Source organism: Chionomys nivalis, chromosome 12, assembly GCF_950005125.1.
Source record: "Chionomys nivalis chromosome 12, mChiNiv1.1, whole genome shotgun sequence".
Taxonomy (NCBI): Eukaryota; Metazoa; Chordata; class Mammalia; order Rodentia; family Cricetidae; genus Chionomys; species Chionomys nivalis.
The window spans coordinates 3,795,622-3,810,199 of NC_080097.1; the positions used below are offsets into that span (position 1 = coordinate 3,795,622).

At 44.2% G+C, this 14,578-nt stretch overlaps 1 protein-coding gene across 8 annotated transcripts in view; it reads right to left on the reverse strand.

The window, feature by feature from the left end:
• The window catches only part of Mbnl2 (muscleblind like splicing regulator 2), a 152,756-nt gene that overhangs the window by 23,497 nt on the left and 114,681 nt on the right, over positions 1–14,578 (reverse strand). The window contains exons 6-9 of one of the 8 annotated variants that reach the window (XM_057786214.1): positions 12,069–12,122; positions 11,258–11,411; positions 4,777–4,812; positions 3,380–3,474 (exon numbers count right to left, since the gene is read on the reverse strand). In XM_057786214.1, the coding sequence (XP_057642197.1) occupies positions 3,380–3,474; positions 4,777–4,812; positions 11,258–11,411; positions 12,069–12,122 (339 nt within the window). The remainder of the gene's footprint in view (positions 1–3,379; positions 3,475–4,776; positions 4,813–11,257; positions 11,412–12,068; positions 12,123–14,578) is intronic. The other 7 variants (XM_057786217.1, XM_057786213.1, XM_057786218.1 and 4 more) reach the window with 7 other exon arrangements.

The window sequence follows — 14,578 nt, forward strand, 5'->3', positions numbered from 1 at the left end:
TGAGGCTATGACTGACTGGTGGTGTGTCACCTGGGGCTGGCATAGAGAGCTCTGAGTGGAGGGGCTGACCCGGGAGCTCTGCTGTGCCCTTTCCTCCTTCAAATCTTGTCTCGAATTACAAGTACCTCTGCAGTTTTCAGGGTTTGAAATGACGATCTGAGTTAGCAGACACAGCGCTGAAACCCAACTGCACTTCGTGCAAACACAGGTGGCTCCCGAAGGACGAGCTGGCCAAGGGCTTGTCACCCAGTGAACTTTGCCCTCCCTAGCTCCACCCCCACCTTGAGTTTACCTCCTTCCTGGTGTTGAGCTTCGGGTCTGTAAAACATTCACAGATCTCAAAGGTCATCTATCTGTTCATGAGCTTTTATTGACTTTCGTGGGTCACATGGGCCTGATTCGATTGGCATTTAAAGAGTGAACTTTAACAAGATGATAGCCTGTTATTTCACACTTATTAAACACCTCTGAGCTTCCTGTTTTTAGGTGCTGAGAGCTCTTTGGTAGACGCCTCGCTCTCCAAAGTTTATTGAGATAAATAAAGAGTATCATATCTAAAAGCTTACATTTCAGTGATCTGCTTTTCCCCCATATGTAAAGACCTGCAAAGGAGCTGACACCCTATTCTCTTTACCATCAATGTGCCACCCCAACAACAACCGTCTAACAAATTGTAAATTTGGAAGGAGTCGAGGATTGGGGAAGCCACTCAGATTTTCTCTAGTTTCCCTGCTCTGTATTAAGTCCCAATTACACTCGTTAGTTCCTTCATCAATCACACCCTGAAGTGGCATCGAAGCTTCTGGCTGGCCTGCATACTCCTTTCTCCCTTGCATACCTGTCTAAGCCTTACTCTACCTTTACCATTTTAGTTCTTTCTACAAACAGCCTGAAGAATCTCTAGGTCAGGAACTATCACCTGTCACTCATGGCTGCATGCTTGCGAGGCAGGCTGGGATTTACCCTAAAGCTTCAAAGCATTTCTTTATCTTGCCCCCTTCTCCTTTCTTAGGAAAGACTTCTGAGAGTTGGGAGTGCTCAATTTGTCTAAAGTATAGGTGGAACTTTACTAAAAGGGGTACTCTTATGGGATTATATCTGAAGCCTGTTTCCTTAGGAAACAGGGATTTTGCAACATAAGTGGATCAAACTCACATGAATCTGATTTTGAGAGGCAGGACATAGACATACAAAGCAGGCAACCAGCTGCCCCATGACGAGTGAGAGGGGGGCTTTGAACCAACTTACAAGGGTGCAAAGTCTCTCTCCTTTGTCCCATCACTGTCTAAAACCATTGGATGAACTAGCCAACCAATCAACCATCCAACCAACCAACCAACCAACCAACTCGTCAGCTAACCAATCAACCAACTGGCTAGATAACCAACTAGCCAATCACTTAGCCAGTCAACCAACTTGTCAGCTAACCAGTCAACCAACTGGCTAGATAACCAACTAGCCAATCTCTCAGCCAGTCAACCAACCACCCAGCTAACCAGCTAGCCAACTAACTAGCTGGCCAACCAACCAACCAGCCAGTCAACACACCAATGAATCAATCAACCAGCCAACCAGCTAACCAACCAACCAACTAACTAATTGGCAAGTCACCAATCAATAAATCGATCAACCAACCAATCGACCAACCAATTAACCAATCATCCAGCCAGTCAACCAACCAATCAGCCAATCAGTCATCCATCCAATCAGCCAGTTAGTCAACCAACCAGCCAGTCAGCCAATCAACCAAACAATCAACTAACCAGATAGTCAACCAACCAGATAATCAACCAACTCACCAACCAACCAACCAACCAACCAACCAACCAACCAACCAACCAACCAATTGGCCAGCCAACTAACTCCAGCCAACAAACCAACCATCCAACCAATGAACTAGCCAACTAATCCTCCAACCAAGCAACCAGCCATATAGCCATCCAATTATCCATCCATCCATCCATCCATCCATCCATCCATCCATCCATCCATCCATCCATCCATCCATTCATCTATCCATTCAAACAACCAGCCATCCAGCCAGTCAACCAGTCAACCAACCAAATAAACAGTAACCCAGTCTTCCTAGTTCAGGAACTTATTTGCTGCTATTTGTGGTACTGGTTTGGAAGCCAAGCTAGTGTTCCTTTGTGGCCAGGATTGCACTGTGAAGAGCAGAGAGGTGGAGACATGTCCTCTTAACTGTCTCTGGTGGCATGGATCCCTCCCTCAGTCTTCTGCTTTACCAGATGACACAGTAGGGTTAACATTTATTCATGTCCTTCAGTCAGTGTAGCTCCTCCTCTCCTTTGGAGGAAGTCCAGAGCACTGGGGTCATGTATTCACTGGAGCCAACCTTGCCCTTCCAGTTTTCAGGTTGAAGCTTAGAGACAGCCATCTCTACCTTAGCAAGTCTTCTCCAGAGTTTAACTTACCATTTTTCCTGTTTGCCTGGCCTTCCTCCCAGTACCCCAAACTACTTTTTTATCCTTCCCACCCTTTCTCAGCACAGTTGAGTTTATTTAAAAGAAAACAAAACACAAAATTAAACAAAAAACCAAAATTATCCTACAAAGGGAAGGCCCCTGTGTCAGGTGCTTTTCTAATTGAGACAAGAGGATATGCTGTCGTCTCTCACTTGTCCCTTATGGCCAGCAAATGTATAAACAGGCTGGGCAGCATCGAGGACACGGCTAGCTTGTGACCGCAGAGTAGGAAATAGTTCACTGGCTCTCCCCTTTGGGAATCGTCCCCATTGGCCTAGTGGCACATGCATTAAGCCAACACAGTAAACGCTCATATTCAGTTAGAACCCGCCATGGTGAGCCCAGTGGTAGCCACACTGGTCTCCTGGGGTGGCACGGCTCTTACACCAGATCTGAACAGATCTGCCAGTGGGCACTGAGTCAGAACCTGTGACCAAGGTCAGTGTTCATGAGAATTATTCAGACCTCAAAGTAGACGCTTAGAATATGGAAGGAGAATTTTCATTTTTCTTCCACTAGAGAATGAACCGAATCAAAGTGGAGCTGTCTTGGGAGCACTCACTGGTGTGGTTCTACATTTCTTGGGTGGCAACTCACAAACCACTGGACAAGAAATGCTGTACTAAAGGAATTTAAGCCTGTCAGGTTAATTACACAATATTAGGTACGAAAACAAACAGTGCAACACAAAACATAGCTACATCATTATTTGCAGTAAATGTTAACTCTAAATAAGTGCAACCTGTCCACAAATGCTTGCTATAAACTAATTAAAAAAATAAAATTTGATGGATAAACATGAAAAAAAAATTCTCACCGAGAATTTTTTTTTTAAATATCAGCACTCATTTAGAGTTCGGGATTTGTGAAAGAAAGCTTTAAAAGGAGCAAACCTGATTGGCTGTGGCTGTTGCTGCGAAGGGGGCACTTGTTGCAGGAGTTGTTGCTGCAGAGACAGTGGCGGACGTAGCGCTGTGCATCATGGGTACTTTCAGGAGGGGAACCATGGGAGCAATGAACAGGAGGGTGTAGCATTATGGTAATAGAAGTGGTATTTGGCATGGTGAATATCAGAGCAGCAAGCCATCATGGGTTAAACCAGCAGATGGCATGCAATCACAATGCAAAGCAAGGAAGCATGGGAGAGAAATAAAAAGGGAAAATAGCTTATTACAAGTACAATTAAAGGAAGTCTTCAAACATAATCAGTGATTCCCAGAAAGTCCAAAGAACAACTGCTTTGAATGATGTATTCATAAACATTTTGTTTCCGAAGACAGAGTCATTCCCAATTGAGAGTGTATCGTGACCGTAACAACGGATGCTTCTCAAAACACGAGACTAGGTAATATCCAATGAAATGAGAATATATTTTAACCAAAGTAGACTAATCATAAATTCTAAAACACTGAAGGCTCAGAAGACCTAATAAGATAAGATGAGCTTTGGAATTAATTATGGTTAAAGTAAACTTTTTTTTTCCAATTTGGAATCACATTTGTAAACTGGAATTCCAGTGGATTATGTTTATTTTGGTCAATAACAGTAAGGCAAAAAATGGCCTTGGTGCAGTTCTAAAGGATTTGCTTTGAAGTGACCAGATCCATTTTGCCAATGTTTACTTTCTAGACTCCTACATGAAACAGATTGGATGCCCTGAAGACAGACTTTTGCGCCAAGGCCCCGAATGTAAGAGAAGACTCCACTATTAAAGATTCCCACCTAAGGGAGTGTGGAGCTACAATATATATATATATATATATATATATATATATATATATATATATATATATATATAATCATATATAAGTCAACACTCTAGAAACATAATTAAGCAAGAAAGTTCAGAAACTTGATTTCAAAATACATCCATGTATAGTTTTTTTTTCCAAAAGTAAATTTCTGGGAAGCTCTGATAACTCTAACACACAGCAAAGAGGAGATCAAGGCACACCACTATGAAACTTTAAAACATTGATGAAATTAGCCTGCCTCTGTTTGCCTCATGCTAAACCAGAAAAACTATAAAGAGAAACAGAACACAAATCATTAAAAAGCACACTTGTACTTGTGGTTTTACCTCTGCAGTGATTGTTCTAGCATAAGAGGTCACACATCAACAGCTATCGTTTTCTTAAATACACAAGCATAGCTTACACGTTAAGTCTAAAGCCATTAAAGCCTTCAGGTCTACTTCCTAAATCATTTTCTACCATTTCTGAAATCAATGTCAAACAGTGAAGGCATTGTACATCATATAAAAGACAAATAAAAAAAGGTTGAAACCTACCAATACTGGTAGCAGGTGTCATGCACAAAACTGACCCTGAAGTCATGCAAGGGGGGTGGAGAAAGTGAATAAAGGGAAAGAAACAGGTTAGCGGTTTAGAGTTAACATTCAAAGTGAGACTGAAGCACAACCAGAAATCAGTAGGGTTAGTTCACACTGTTTTAGGACTGTTCACATCGTCAGTATAGACACAGAGATAGCCAACTCACTTTAAGCCAATAAGGTTCCGGGCCCACGCTCCCATTACCCCCCTTTCTGTTCATCTAGGCCAACGTGATTCTAACAGGGATGGCAGTGATAGCACCACAGCACCCTCTGAAGACGTCAACGTCTTGTCCGGACATTATCAAGTCCACCCTCTCGGGCGGAGAGCGGCTATATTTTACAGATGAAAAATCTGAGGCACAGTAACTCCTCCAAGGTCGTGTGCAACGTGGGTCAAGGGCAAGGTCAGAATCGAGTTCCATGCTAAATTTAGGCCAGATTTGGTACTCGTCAGAGTGCACCACGCTCATGGCTTTAAAGTCTGGTGATGAAATGTGTGGGGTGCCAGTAGCGGTGCAGAGATATGAACAGTGAATTTAGATTTCCTAGCCTCTAAATGAGCTGTGCCAGGGAGGGCAGGGGAACCCTAAGCTACTACTTGGATGCTAGTAGTGACGTAGGGAGGCTCCTGAACCGAGCTCCGGGGTCTCTCTGGCTATGATTCGCTGTGACAAAGGGGTGGCACCTACCCGTGGGGCCTAAGTATTATATAGCAAGCATGCAGATCTGGGGCTCCACTAGGACCCAGGTGAGAGATTTGATCATGGTCATTTCAAGGTAACTTCCAAGCGATCAAAGAGGGTAGGAGATCTCAGATTGGTCTCTAGGTTGTTAGTGACAGTGTCAGTGTTTCCTGGGGAAGAACCACGTTATCCGTGGATGGTCTTGATGGGCACGCATCATTGGAGACTCCAGTCAGATGTGTTGTGAGCACTGAGGGATGATCTGCTACCGGTCCTGTCCCTCAGGATGCAGGCTGAGGCAACAGAAGGATTCCTGGAAGTTCAGGGATGTCCATACGAGTGGTCTATGTAATGAATGTAGGTGTATCTGCTGAAGGTGTCAGAACCACCCGCTGAGAGCTTAGGTGTGGACTCTGCAAACTACTTGTCTTAATTTACTCTGATAAGGACTTCTGGCATGACCTACGTTTCGACCAGGCTGACATTACTAAGTTGGGAAAAGGCTTTTCAAGTGGACTACCACAGACTTCTGTTAACGGAGATGTGCCAGGACATCCAACTTCACACACGCACCCACCACAACACACACAGAGGTACTCACATGCTTCCAAAGCCCTCTCGGCTGATGCGATCTTATCCCTAGCCCCATCTTTCTGCTCTTCCCCAGTGTCTAGGCAGTCCCTACACCCAGTTTCATGGCTTCTATTTGTCCTCCAGTCCTCTCCAGCTGGTTTATTGCCCAGATTGGAAGAACAGTTACATCTTCACTTACAATTCCAGAGCCACTTTGCACTTGTCTACACCCTGTATACTAAGTCACTTTCTTCCCTTGAATTCTTAGTCACACACACACACACACACACACACACACACACACACACACACACCCCACTCTAAAAGCTTATGCTGAATCCTCTCTATGCATGCTGGAGTCTTTAGAACCTGTCCTGGGTTATTTGTATTTTTCTGCTCTGTGGGTCTTCCAGTTGTCTCTCGACCTATACATTTCAAAGTTACCAGTGGACTTATGGCTTCCATATCCTGTGTCCTGCCTGGTCGCAGGTCTCTTTACCCAGCTGTGCTCTTTCTCACACTGTCTCCTCCACATCTGGAAACACCTGGTGGGTATCATCACCCATGGAGCGCTTTGGCCTCAACTGTTAGGCGATGCCGTTTTCCCTCATGGCATCCCCAGGACTGGTGAGCCAGCCTGAGGCGGTGTCTGCCTCGCTGAGCTTCTGTCTGCCTATCTGTCACTTCTGCAGTCCCGAAAGCCTCAAGCATTCGTGCAACTCCATCTGGCTTTCCTGCTCCCTGCCTACTCCCGGCTCCCACTCCATTGCGGAGTTGCCTCAATTCTGAAAGGATTTGCTGGCTTCTGATGCTGAGCAATGGAGGCCCTCCTAGCCCAGACCATGCCCACCTACCCACCGTGTCCCCTTCCCTGGTACCAGGGTCCATCTGGATGGGCCTTCACTGGTTTCAGCTGAACATATCATAGTTTTAATCTAGTTTTGGGCTTCCCACAGCTGCCCACCTCCCCGTGTCTAGAAATCTTTAGCCACTACGTTCATCTCTCATGGGTCAACACGTGTCATTTCCCACCTCCCCCGCCATCTAAGCTACTTTCTATTTTAATTTCTGTTTAGTTATCTGAGCTCTTTGCGCTCTTGTTCCATAGTACGCTAAATGTTAACAACCTATTTGTATGAACTTTAGCATCTTTCTCTCCCATTCCACTGTGAACTCAGAAGGGCAGAGAATCTGTCTGAGAAGGTGAACAGGGCATCTTGGGATACCTCTGTGTGGCATCACTGTTCTAGCCAGCAGTAAGAAGGGCTCTGGAAGAAATCTGCTCCTGAATGTTATAAAGAGCCTGGTTTATATCACACTTGAAAGCCAGCCACGCCAGGTTCCAAAGTTCCTTCTGTAAAATCCCCCCTTTATTCTGCACCCAAGAGTGAATGAATGGCCTTGCTCCAGGGCCTCCTGGGTCACAAAGGGTGTGACCCACACAGGACTTGGGCACAGCGACATTCTGGCTTGTGTCCTGGATGTGGGAAGTGCTTGACCTTGCAACTTCACGAAGCCCCTCTCTCTACATGCCAAGAGTGATTTGAACATCGGAAGTGTGGGGCTTCTGACATGTGGATCTCTCTCTTTATGCCGGATTCTGGACCCACTCAGCTTTGCGAGCCGCGTTCCCAACCTTCACCCCCGTCCTACCCTGTTCTTCCCACAGGTCCTGTGAATACTCTGAACTATTACCACAGCAAACCACGCTCCCTCTCTTCTCCAAACCTGCTCTGGCAACACCTGCCCAGCATGCTCTTCCTCTAGCGGCAAAATCGTACTCCTTTCCCAAAGTGCTCAGCAAATTTCTCCCGCTCTGGAAAAATCTTCCCTCCCTCTCTGCATCACTTGTCCTACTGCCTGCTGAAGATGAACGTCTTGCCTGTCTCTTTCCCCCTCAAGCCCATGCTCAAACCCGGGCTCGCCCATCTTACTGTGGACTTGTGTTTCTACCCAGCTTTTGGCCCCTTTGCATTCTCACTGTGGGTCTGCAATCCAGACCATGGCACGTGTCCCAGGAGCGCTTGCTGAATGGAGCAGAATCCATACATTCTAACTTAGGCAGACAGTTTCCACTGAACATCAATAATCCTTTTACTAGTGTGTGAAAACTTTATGTAACATGTGTAGTTTCTCATGGCCTAGAAGCTTCCACATGCACTTCTAATGTAATGAAGTATTTCAAGGGGGGTCAAGGAAGGACTGCACTGCCTCTGTCATGACTGGCAGGGCATTTCACCAGGAAGCCGATGCTATGGATAAAGCCTTCTCCAATGTTTGCTTCCTCCACTGCACAGACACTGTGAGCCAGAGCTCTCTGGGAACACTCTTACTTTTGCATGCCATTTTGTAGTGTACACAGCCTCAGTTTTTCCACCTGCAAAATGCACACAACTGTTCGCCACTTTAGAACTGCGACATCTTGAGGAACAATGGCAATGTCTACAGCAATGCTTGTAGCGACTCGGAATAAACTTGCCACAAAGATGCCCACAGCTATTTACTACACTGTTGCTTCTGACACCATGTGTGGTTTTGCCACTTTCCTACCATAGCAGAGCAAATGTATAACTTCTTATTTAAAATAAACCCTATCAGGAAAAAGAAGAAGCAAAGAAGGAAAGTCCCACCCACTAGAATGTGCCGGGGCACCAGTCGAGGTGGTGATTATCTCACTTTGGCTGTGGGGAAGAAGCCCACACCCTGTGTGACATTTTACATTCAATATTTACAGCCTGGAGGCACAGCTCCTAAAATCCAAATTCTCATCGTCAATGGGAGGATTTTAGTTCCTATCAAAACTTTTATGGATGGCCTTTCAACACACACACATACACACAAATGCCCCTGATCCATCATCTGCAATAATTGCGTATGGATAACATTAACAGAGAGATTCCTTTATAAAAAAAAAATGTTTGTTAAAAATAACGGCTAACCATCTGCTAAAAATGGTTGAACAACATCATTACCCGATCAGCAGAGGTTTAAAAACAACCAGGAGAAATCTTGGATGATTATCATTGCCATAGAGTTGAAGATGTAGTTTGTCAGAAATATATCCTGAAGCAAACAAAGAAGCAAAAAAAATCTCCTAATACGACCATGGAGATTTCTGCTATGGATTTAATTGCTAGAGAACTTATGCTAACTTTATTTTAATAAAATTATGTTCTCTTCTATCAATTCAGACAAGTGTGATGAATTTATCGGGAGTTCAGATACCACTCCAGTACACAAAATTCACATGGTTATCCACTGTGATCTTTACACCACATAGCCAACATGCCATAAACAGTTGCAATGCACAGAACTAAGTGGGCCATAGCCCATCCCTTGGCTTCCAGAGGCCACAGGTTGCCAACACAGCTGAGCTGTTCCTAGGGAAGCCACCAGAGGGCAGCATACACAGCTACAGCTCCCAGGGACTAACGCTATGTTTCTCACCTGTGCCTGGGAAATACTTAATATGAGGAAGCTTTTGGTGGTTTAGCCTCCAGTCGTTACTGGATTCGAGTATCCCAGATGCCCCAGAGAGCTGCTGAGGCCTTCGTAAGGCTCAGCTCAGGGTCTACCTGGTGCTCCCGGGAGATGGTGGTGTCTGCGTGACCAATTCTTCACAAACACATTTGCCTCTCATCTTTTTCCATCCAATAACTTTTTCCTCTCTTAAAATATGTAGTGGCCACAAGGTCTACAACGAGACGCTTGTAGTAACATCAGGGCCCTCAGGATGCGCTACCCTACTGGTAATTACATTATTTTAGGTGGGTTACAATCACAAATATGGCTAAGCTAGAACGGCATGGAATGCCATTAATTAATGTTGCAATAGGGTAAAAAAAATGAAGGTATTTTAAGACATCACAACTCAGGTACTTTCTGACATAGTGCTTCTTGCATCTATATTTCTGTACAGTTTAGAGGTTACTAATTCATCTAAAGTACTAACTCATGTGGGCTACTATTCATCTATAGTTTTAATACAAAGACTATTATGGAAGCAAAATGCAGCTATTGCCAATGGTAATCCTCACATCCTCTGCAGTCTAAGGAGATGATAATCCAATCATAAAGAGTAGTGGCAATGTCTACTTGTTATCCCGGGATGACGGAGTTTCACATGGAAAAACTCAATGGATGTTCTTCCCAACAAGGTTCACGCCACCCGTTTCTAACAGAGACTGGTCGAACGAAGATGACCATGCTTGTGAGGTGTGTGTGTGTGTGTGCGTGGCTGTGTCTGAATCATGGAACTGGGTAAAATATGGGGCCGGGGGAGGAGAGTCAGAGTGGATACGTGCTACACTGTTTTTCTTCACACGAATTGATTTTTTTCATGCCACAAAAACTGCATGTTAACCTGATTTTGGGGAAAAGTCTACCTAGCCCGTGTGGGAGCCGGTGGGGTGGTGTGATGTCGTGTAAGCTGACCCAGGCATGAGAACACCAGGCCTGGCATCTGGGTCCGCAGTGCCACCTTGGAAAGTCACTTCTCATCATTGTAGGGGTGGCCTCAGTTTTCTCATTTGTAAAACAGTCAACTGGATGAGGGATTCACGAAGACCTTTGGCCTCTGAGACCCCGCGGTTAGCAGGCGGTCTCGGTGAGCGGTAGGCTAAGCCAGGGCAGCCCCCTCTCCCATCACTCATTGGCTCAGAGATGGAAGACAAGTACTCCCGGCACTTGTGAACGTGGTAAAGTCGAGAAGGATGGGGAGAGAGAGAGAATGGAGATAATAACGTGAGTAGAGGATGACTTTAATTTGAAAAGCCTCAGACATTTTAGTGCTCTGGATAGAAGCGGGGGGGGGGGCAGTTAGTATTTATTGGAATTTATATTTTTAGGTCATAGAGTGTTAAGGTCAAATTTCAATTACCTAATAAGAAATCTTACATAAACTATTTTACAGGCCTTGGGTAAGCAGAAGAAACACAAAGCTTTAACTGCTTCCTGTGTCTCAGGTTAAATCCCACTACACATTTGACTTTAGACTCCTCTGACTGTCTTTAGCAATCAAAGCAAGTCAATAGGTCTAGGTCGTTAGGGCTGTGGTGGGGTCAAGGCTGTCTTTGTGACGTCTAAATGCAAACTAGATGCTACCAAACAGTTTAAAGAAATGAGAAGAAAGCACATGACCGGAAGGACACGGACACAGACGTGACGGTCAGGGCACGCACCTGTGGGAATGAACGCCGCGTGCTGCTGCAGCTGCGCACTGGTCAGAGCCTGCTGGTAGTGCAAGACGCTGGGGTTGAAGACGGTGCTGGCACCGTTGCTCTTTTCCAGAGCTTGTCTCTTTGGTAAAGGATGAAGAGCACCGGGAGGAAAGGCCTGGAAGGGAAGAATTGCACAGGATGTGTCCAACTTAAAGCAAGCACGTCTTCCATGTCCACAGAGATCATCAATTGCAACATTCTCTTTTTCTTTCTCTTTCTTTTAAAAAAGATAGCTAAGGAGATGCCTCTGCCATGCACCTTAATTTAAAGAGCGGCAATGTCGAATGAGTGAGAATTTGTTATTGAGAGCGAAAGCATGAATTCTGTAACCCAAAAACAGGAGCATCTCAACTAAGGAAAAGAAAAACTACCAAGCAACAACAATGGAAAAAATAAAATAAAACAGCTTCAGCTTTTAAAACAGGTTAAACTACTCTAAGGGGAGAAAGGAGCATTGGCGTTATTATTAATGTCTACTCTTTAGCTGAATGGCAATTTCTTGAATTTAAAGGTTAACAGGAATTACGATGAGTATTTCCCTGAGCTACATAATTTAAGTTTGCTTCACTCTTTTGGAACAGGTATTAAATTTTGTTAGGATACATTTACTTCCCAGATTACGTATGCAAATGAGATGACTAAACACCTTCTGGAATCTCCTCCATCTTAAAATTAATAATCATGATTGGGCTGCAACCAGTATTTTACATACAAATCTCAGCTGGTTCTCTGAAAAGCTACATGCAAAGCGAAAGGTGAAAGGTCAAAGTACCAGGTCTACAGTTGCTTCGAGAGGTCGCTTCAGTGCTTTGGCAGTCGACTGAGTCTTTTAATAACAGGCAGCGAGCACATGATGGCAGTGGGCCAATGGGATTCAAGCGAATTAACATACAGGTAAACAGCAAGCAGAGGTGCATCATGGGAACGGCATTGCATTGTGGATAGGTGAGAAGGAAAAAAATATTCTGAATGCAATATACAACGTACAAAACACTAGGCATGCACAACAACAAAAACGTTCTCTAAAGAAATGAATCTTACACCCTAAATTAGTATTGAAGCAAAAATGCATCTACTATACCTTAGTTAAAAGCATATAAGAGAGTAAAATATAGATGTTTGAAATTCAGGAAAGTATATTAAAACAGCAGCTTGCAAACACACCATAAGCACTTTTTTGTTTATATTGCTTGGAGGGGGGGGGGATGCAAAACTCTTCGGGACCACAAGGCTGAAGAACATCTGATAAGTTAGTTCTGATACAAAACAATGAAGAAGAAATAAAGTATATCCCACCCTGAAAATCTTTGTTTGGGTATGTTTTGATTCAGATCTAACCTAACAAAATGAAGTGGCAAACTGAGACAAAAAAAAATTCAGGCAAAAAATAGTCAAACACAAGATTATTTAGGCGAAACAGTTTGGGTTTGGGTCATTATTTTTTGGCTGAATCACGCGGGTGATTGTCTCAGTTCTCCCCTTCACTCTGCTAGGATGGGATTAGCAGGAGGATTAAAGTCCCACATCTAGTGTGATTCGAATTTAAAAGGAACTTTCCAAACTCTCCACATCCACTCTACTCTGGTTCCTCTGACCAACTTATCATCCGTTCTGTTTCTACTGCATTTATTTGAAATTATAATTCATTTCAAACAACTTACCGGGTTAGACTAAGAAAATACCCTTGGGAAAGGCATTTCGTGTCCTTGGGTATTAAAATAATTTCTCTTTAGTTATGCTATCTGTACTTTTAGCTACTATCAGTGATCAAGCCAGTTAATGACAAGTGGGACCTTCCCTAGAACAAGCAGTTAAAATGGCAGAGTTAAAACGGCCTGTCGAAGGGAAGCGAACCTTTAACTCAGAACCGTACTTTCAGGGAGAGAGTTTCCTTTAAACAACCAAGCATTGAATCTGGATTGATTTAGACGACAATGAAAAAAATTCCTCTTTTCTAGTTAATCGTTAAAAGGTAGAAAAACCCTATGACAGAATTCTGTGAAAATAAAGAAATCAAGGGAGCAGCTTCAGTGCAAATAGAAACAATGAGATACCCCCCTCTATGGCTGGCACAATAGGTAAATCCCCAAGGTCTGTCTGATAGAATTCACAGGCCGGAGTTCTGCGCAGAATAATCGCGTTTGTGACGAAAGCTGAGGTGCTTTGCCCTCAAGATGGGAACAATTAATTTGGCCAGGGCAGGGCTGCTTTTCACTTGATGATTCGGGATCAAATACCTTAGGAACCGTGGAGCTTAGGGAAAGAGATGAGAAACACGTGAGGGAACTGTGGGCCGAGAATGGCCGGCGTGGACAGAATGTTCTGGGAGGCAGTTTGGATAAAGGCCATCCAATAACACAAAACTGATTTCCTTTTTCAAAATAAAACTGAATGTTGAAAATAAAAACAGTTCAAGCTCTTAGACAGTCCTTTTTGTTTTGAAACCAGGTCTTCCTTTGTAGCCCAGGCTGGCCTTAAATGCACAGCAATTCTCCTGCATCAGCCTCCAGAATGCTGGGTTTAAAAGCATGGGCCATAACACCTAACAACTCCTGGATATTATTAAATGTTAAGTACAGTATCATGAAACTTCCCTGACTCCCTGTTGGTTAAACTCTTTCATCCCTGTATAGTTTCACATTGTTAACTAACACAGGGAGGGTCTGTATTGTTTGGTTTGTTTTTATTTATCTGTGTGTGCACTTGTACATGTATGTAAGATGAAGCGTGTGGAGGCGGTGCTCCTTCCAGCATATAGGTCCCAGGGACTGAACTCGGGTCATCAGGCTTGGCGGTAAAGGACTTTACAAACTGGACCTTCTTGTGGGCCCTAAGCACTTACTGTGGTTTTGGACCTTCAGCTGATTTGGATTCACTAAAGAGTACTTCATGGCTGCTCTCTCCCAGGACACACTGAGATGGCCTGAGAGATGCTCAACAGATGGCTGAGTCCAAAGCGGGTATATGGAAGTTTAACGGCCTCTCTCTCTCTCTCTCTCTCTCTCTCTCTCTCTCTCTCTCCTTCCTTCTTTCTTTTTTTCCTCCCTCCTTTTCTTCCTTTCTCAGGTAGTTGAAACCTAATTTTTAGAGGTTAGGGTAACCTAGGAGTTCAGAAAGCTGAGAACTGTGAACTGAGGGCAGTGACACTTCTCTTTCCCCACTGCATGGTATATTTCCTTTATTAGGTACAACTATCTTCTAAGATACACTGAGGTTTTGAAGTATGAAGGTTTCACGCGTGCTGGTCCAGGTGAGACTGACCGCTGGCATGTTTCCCTGCAC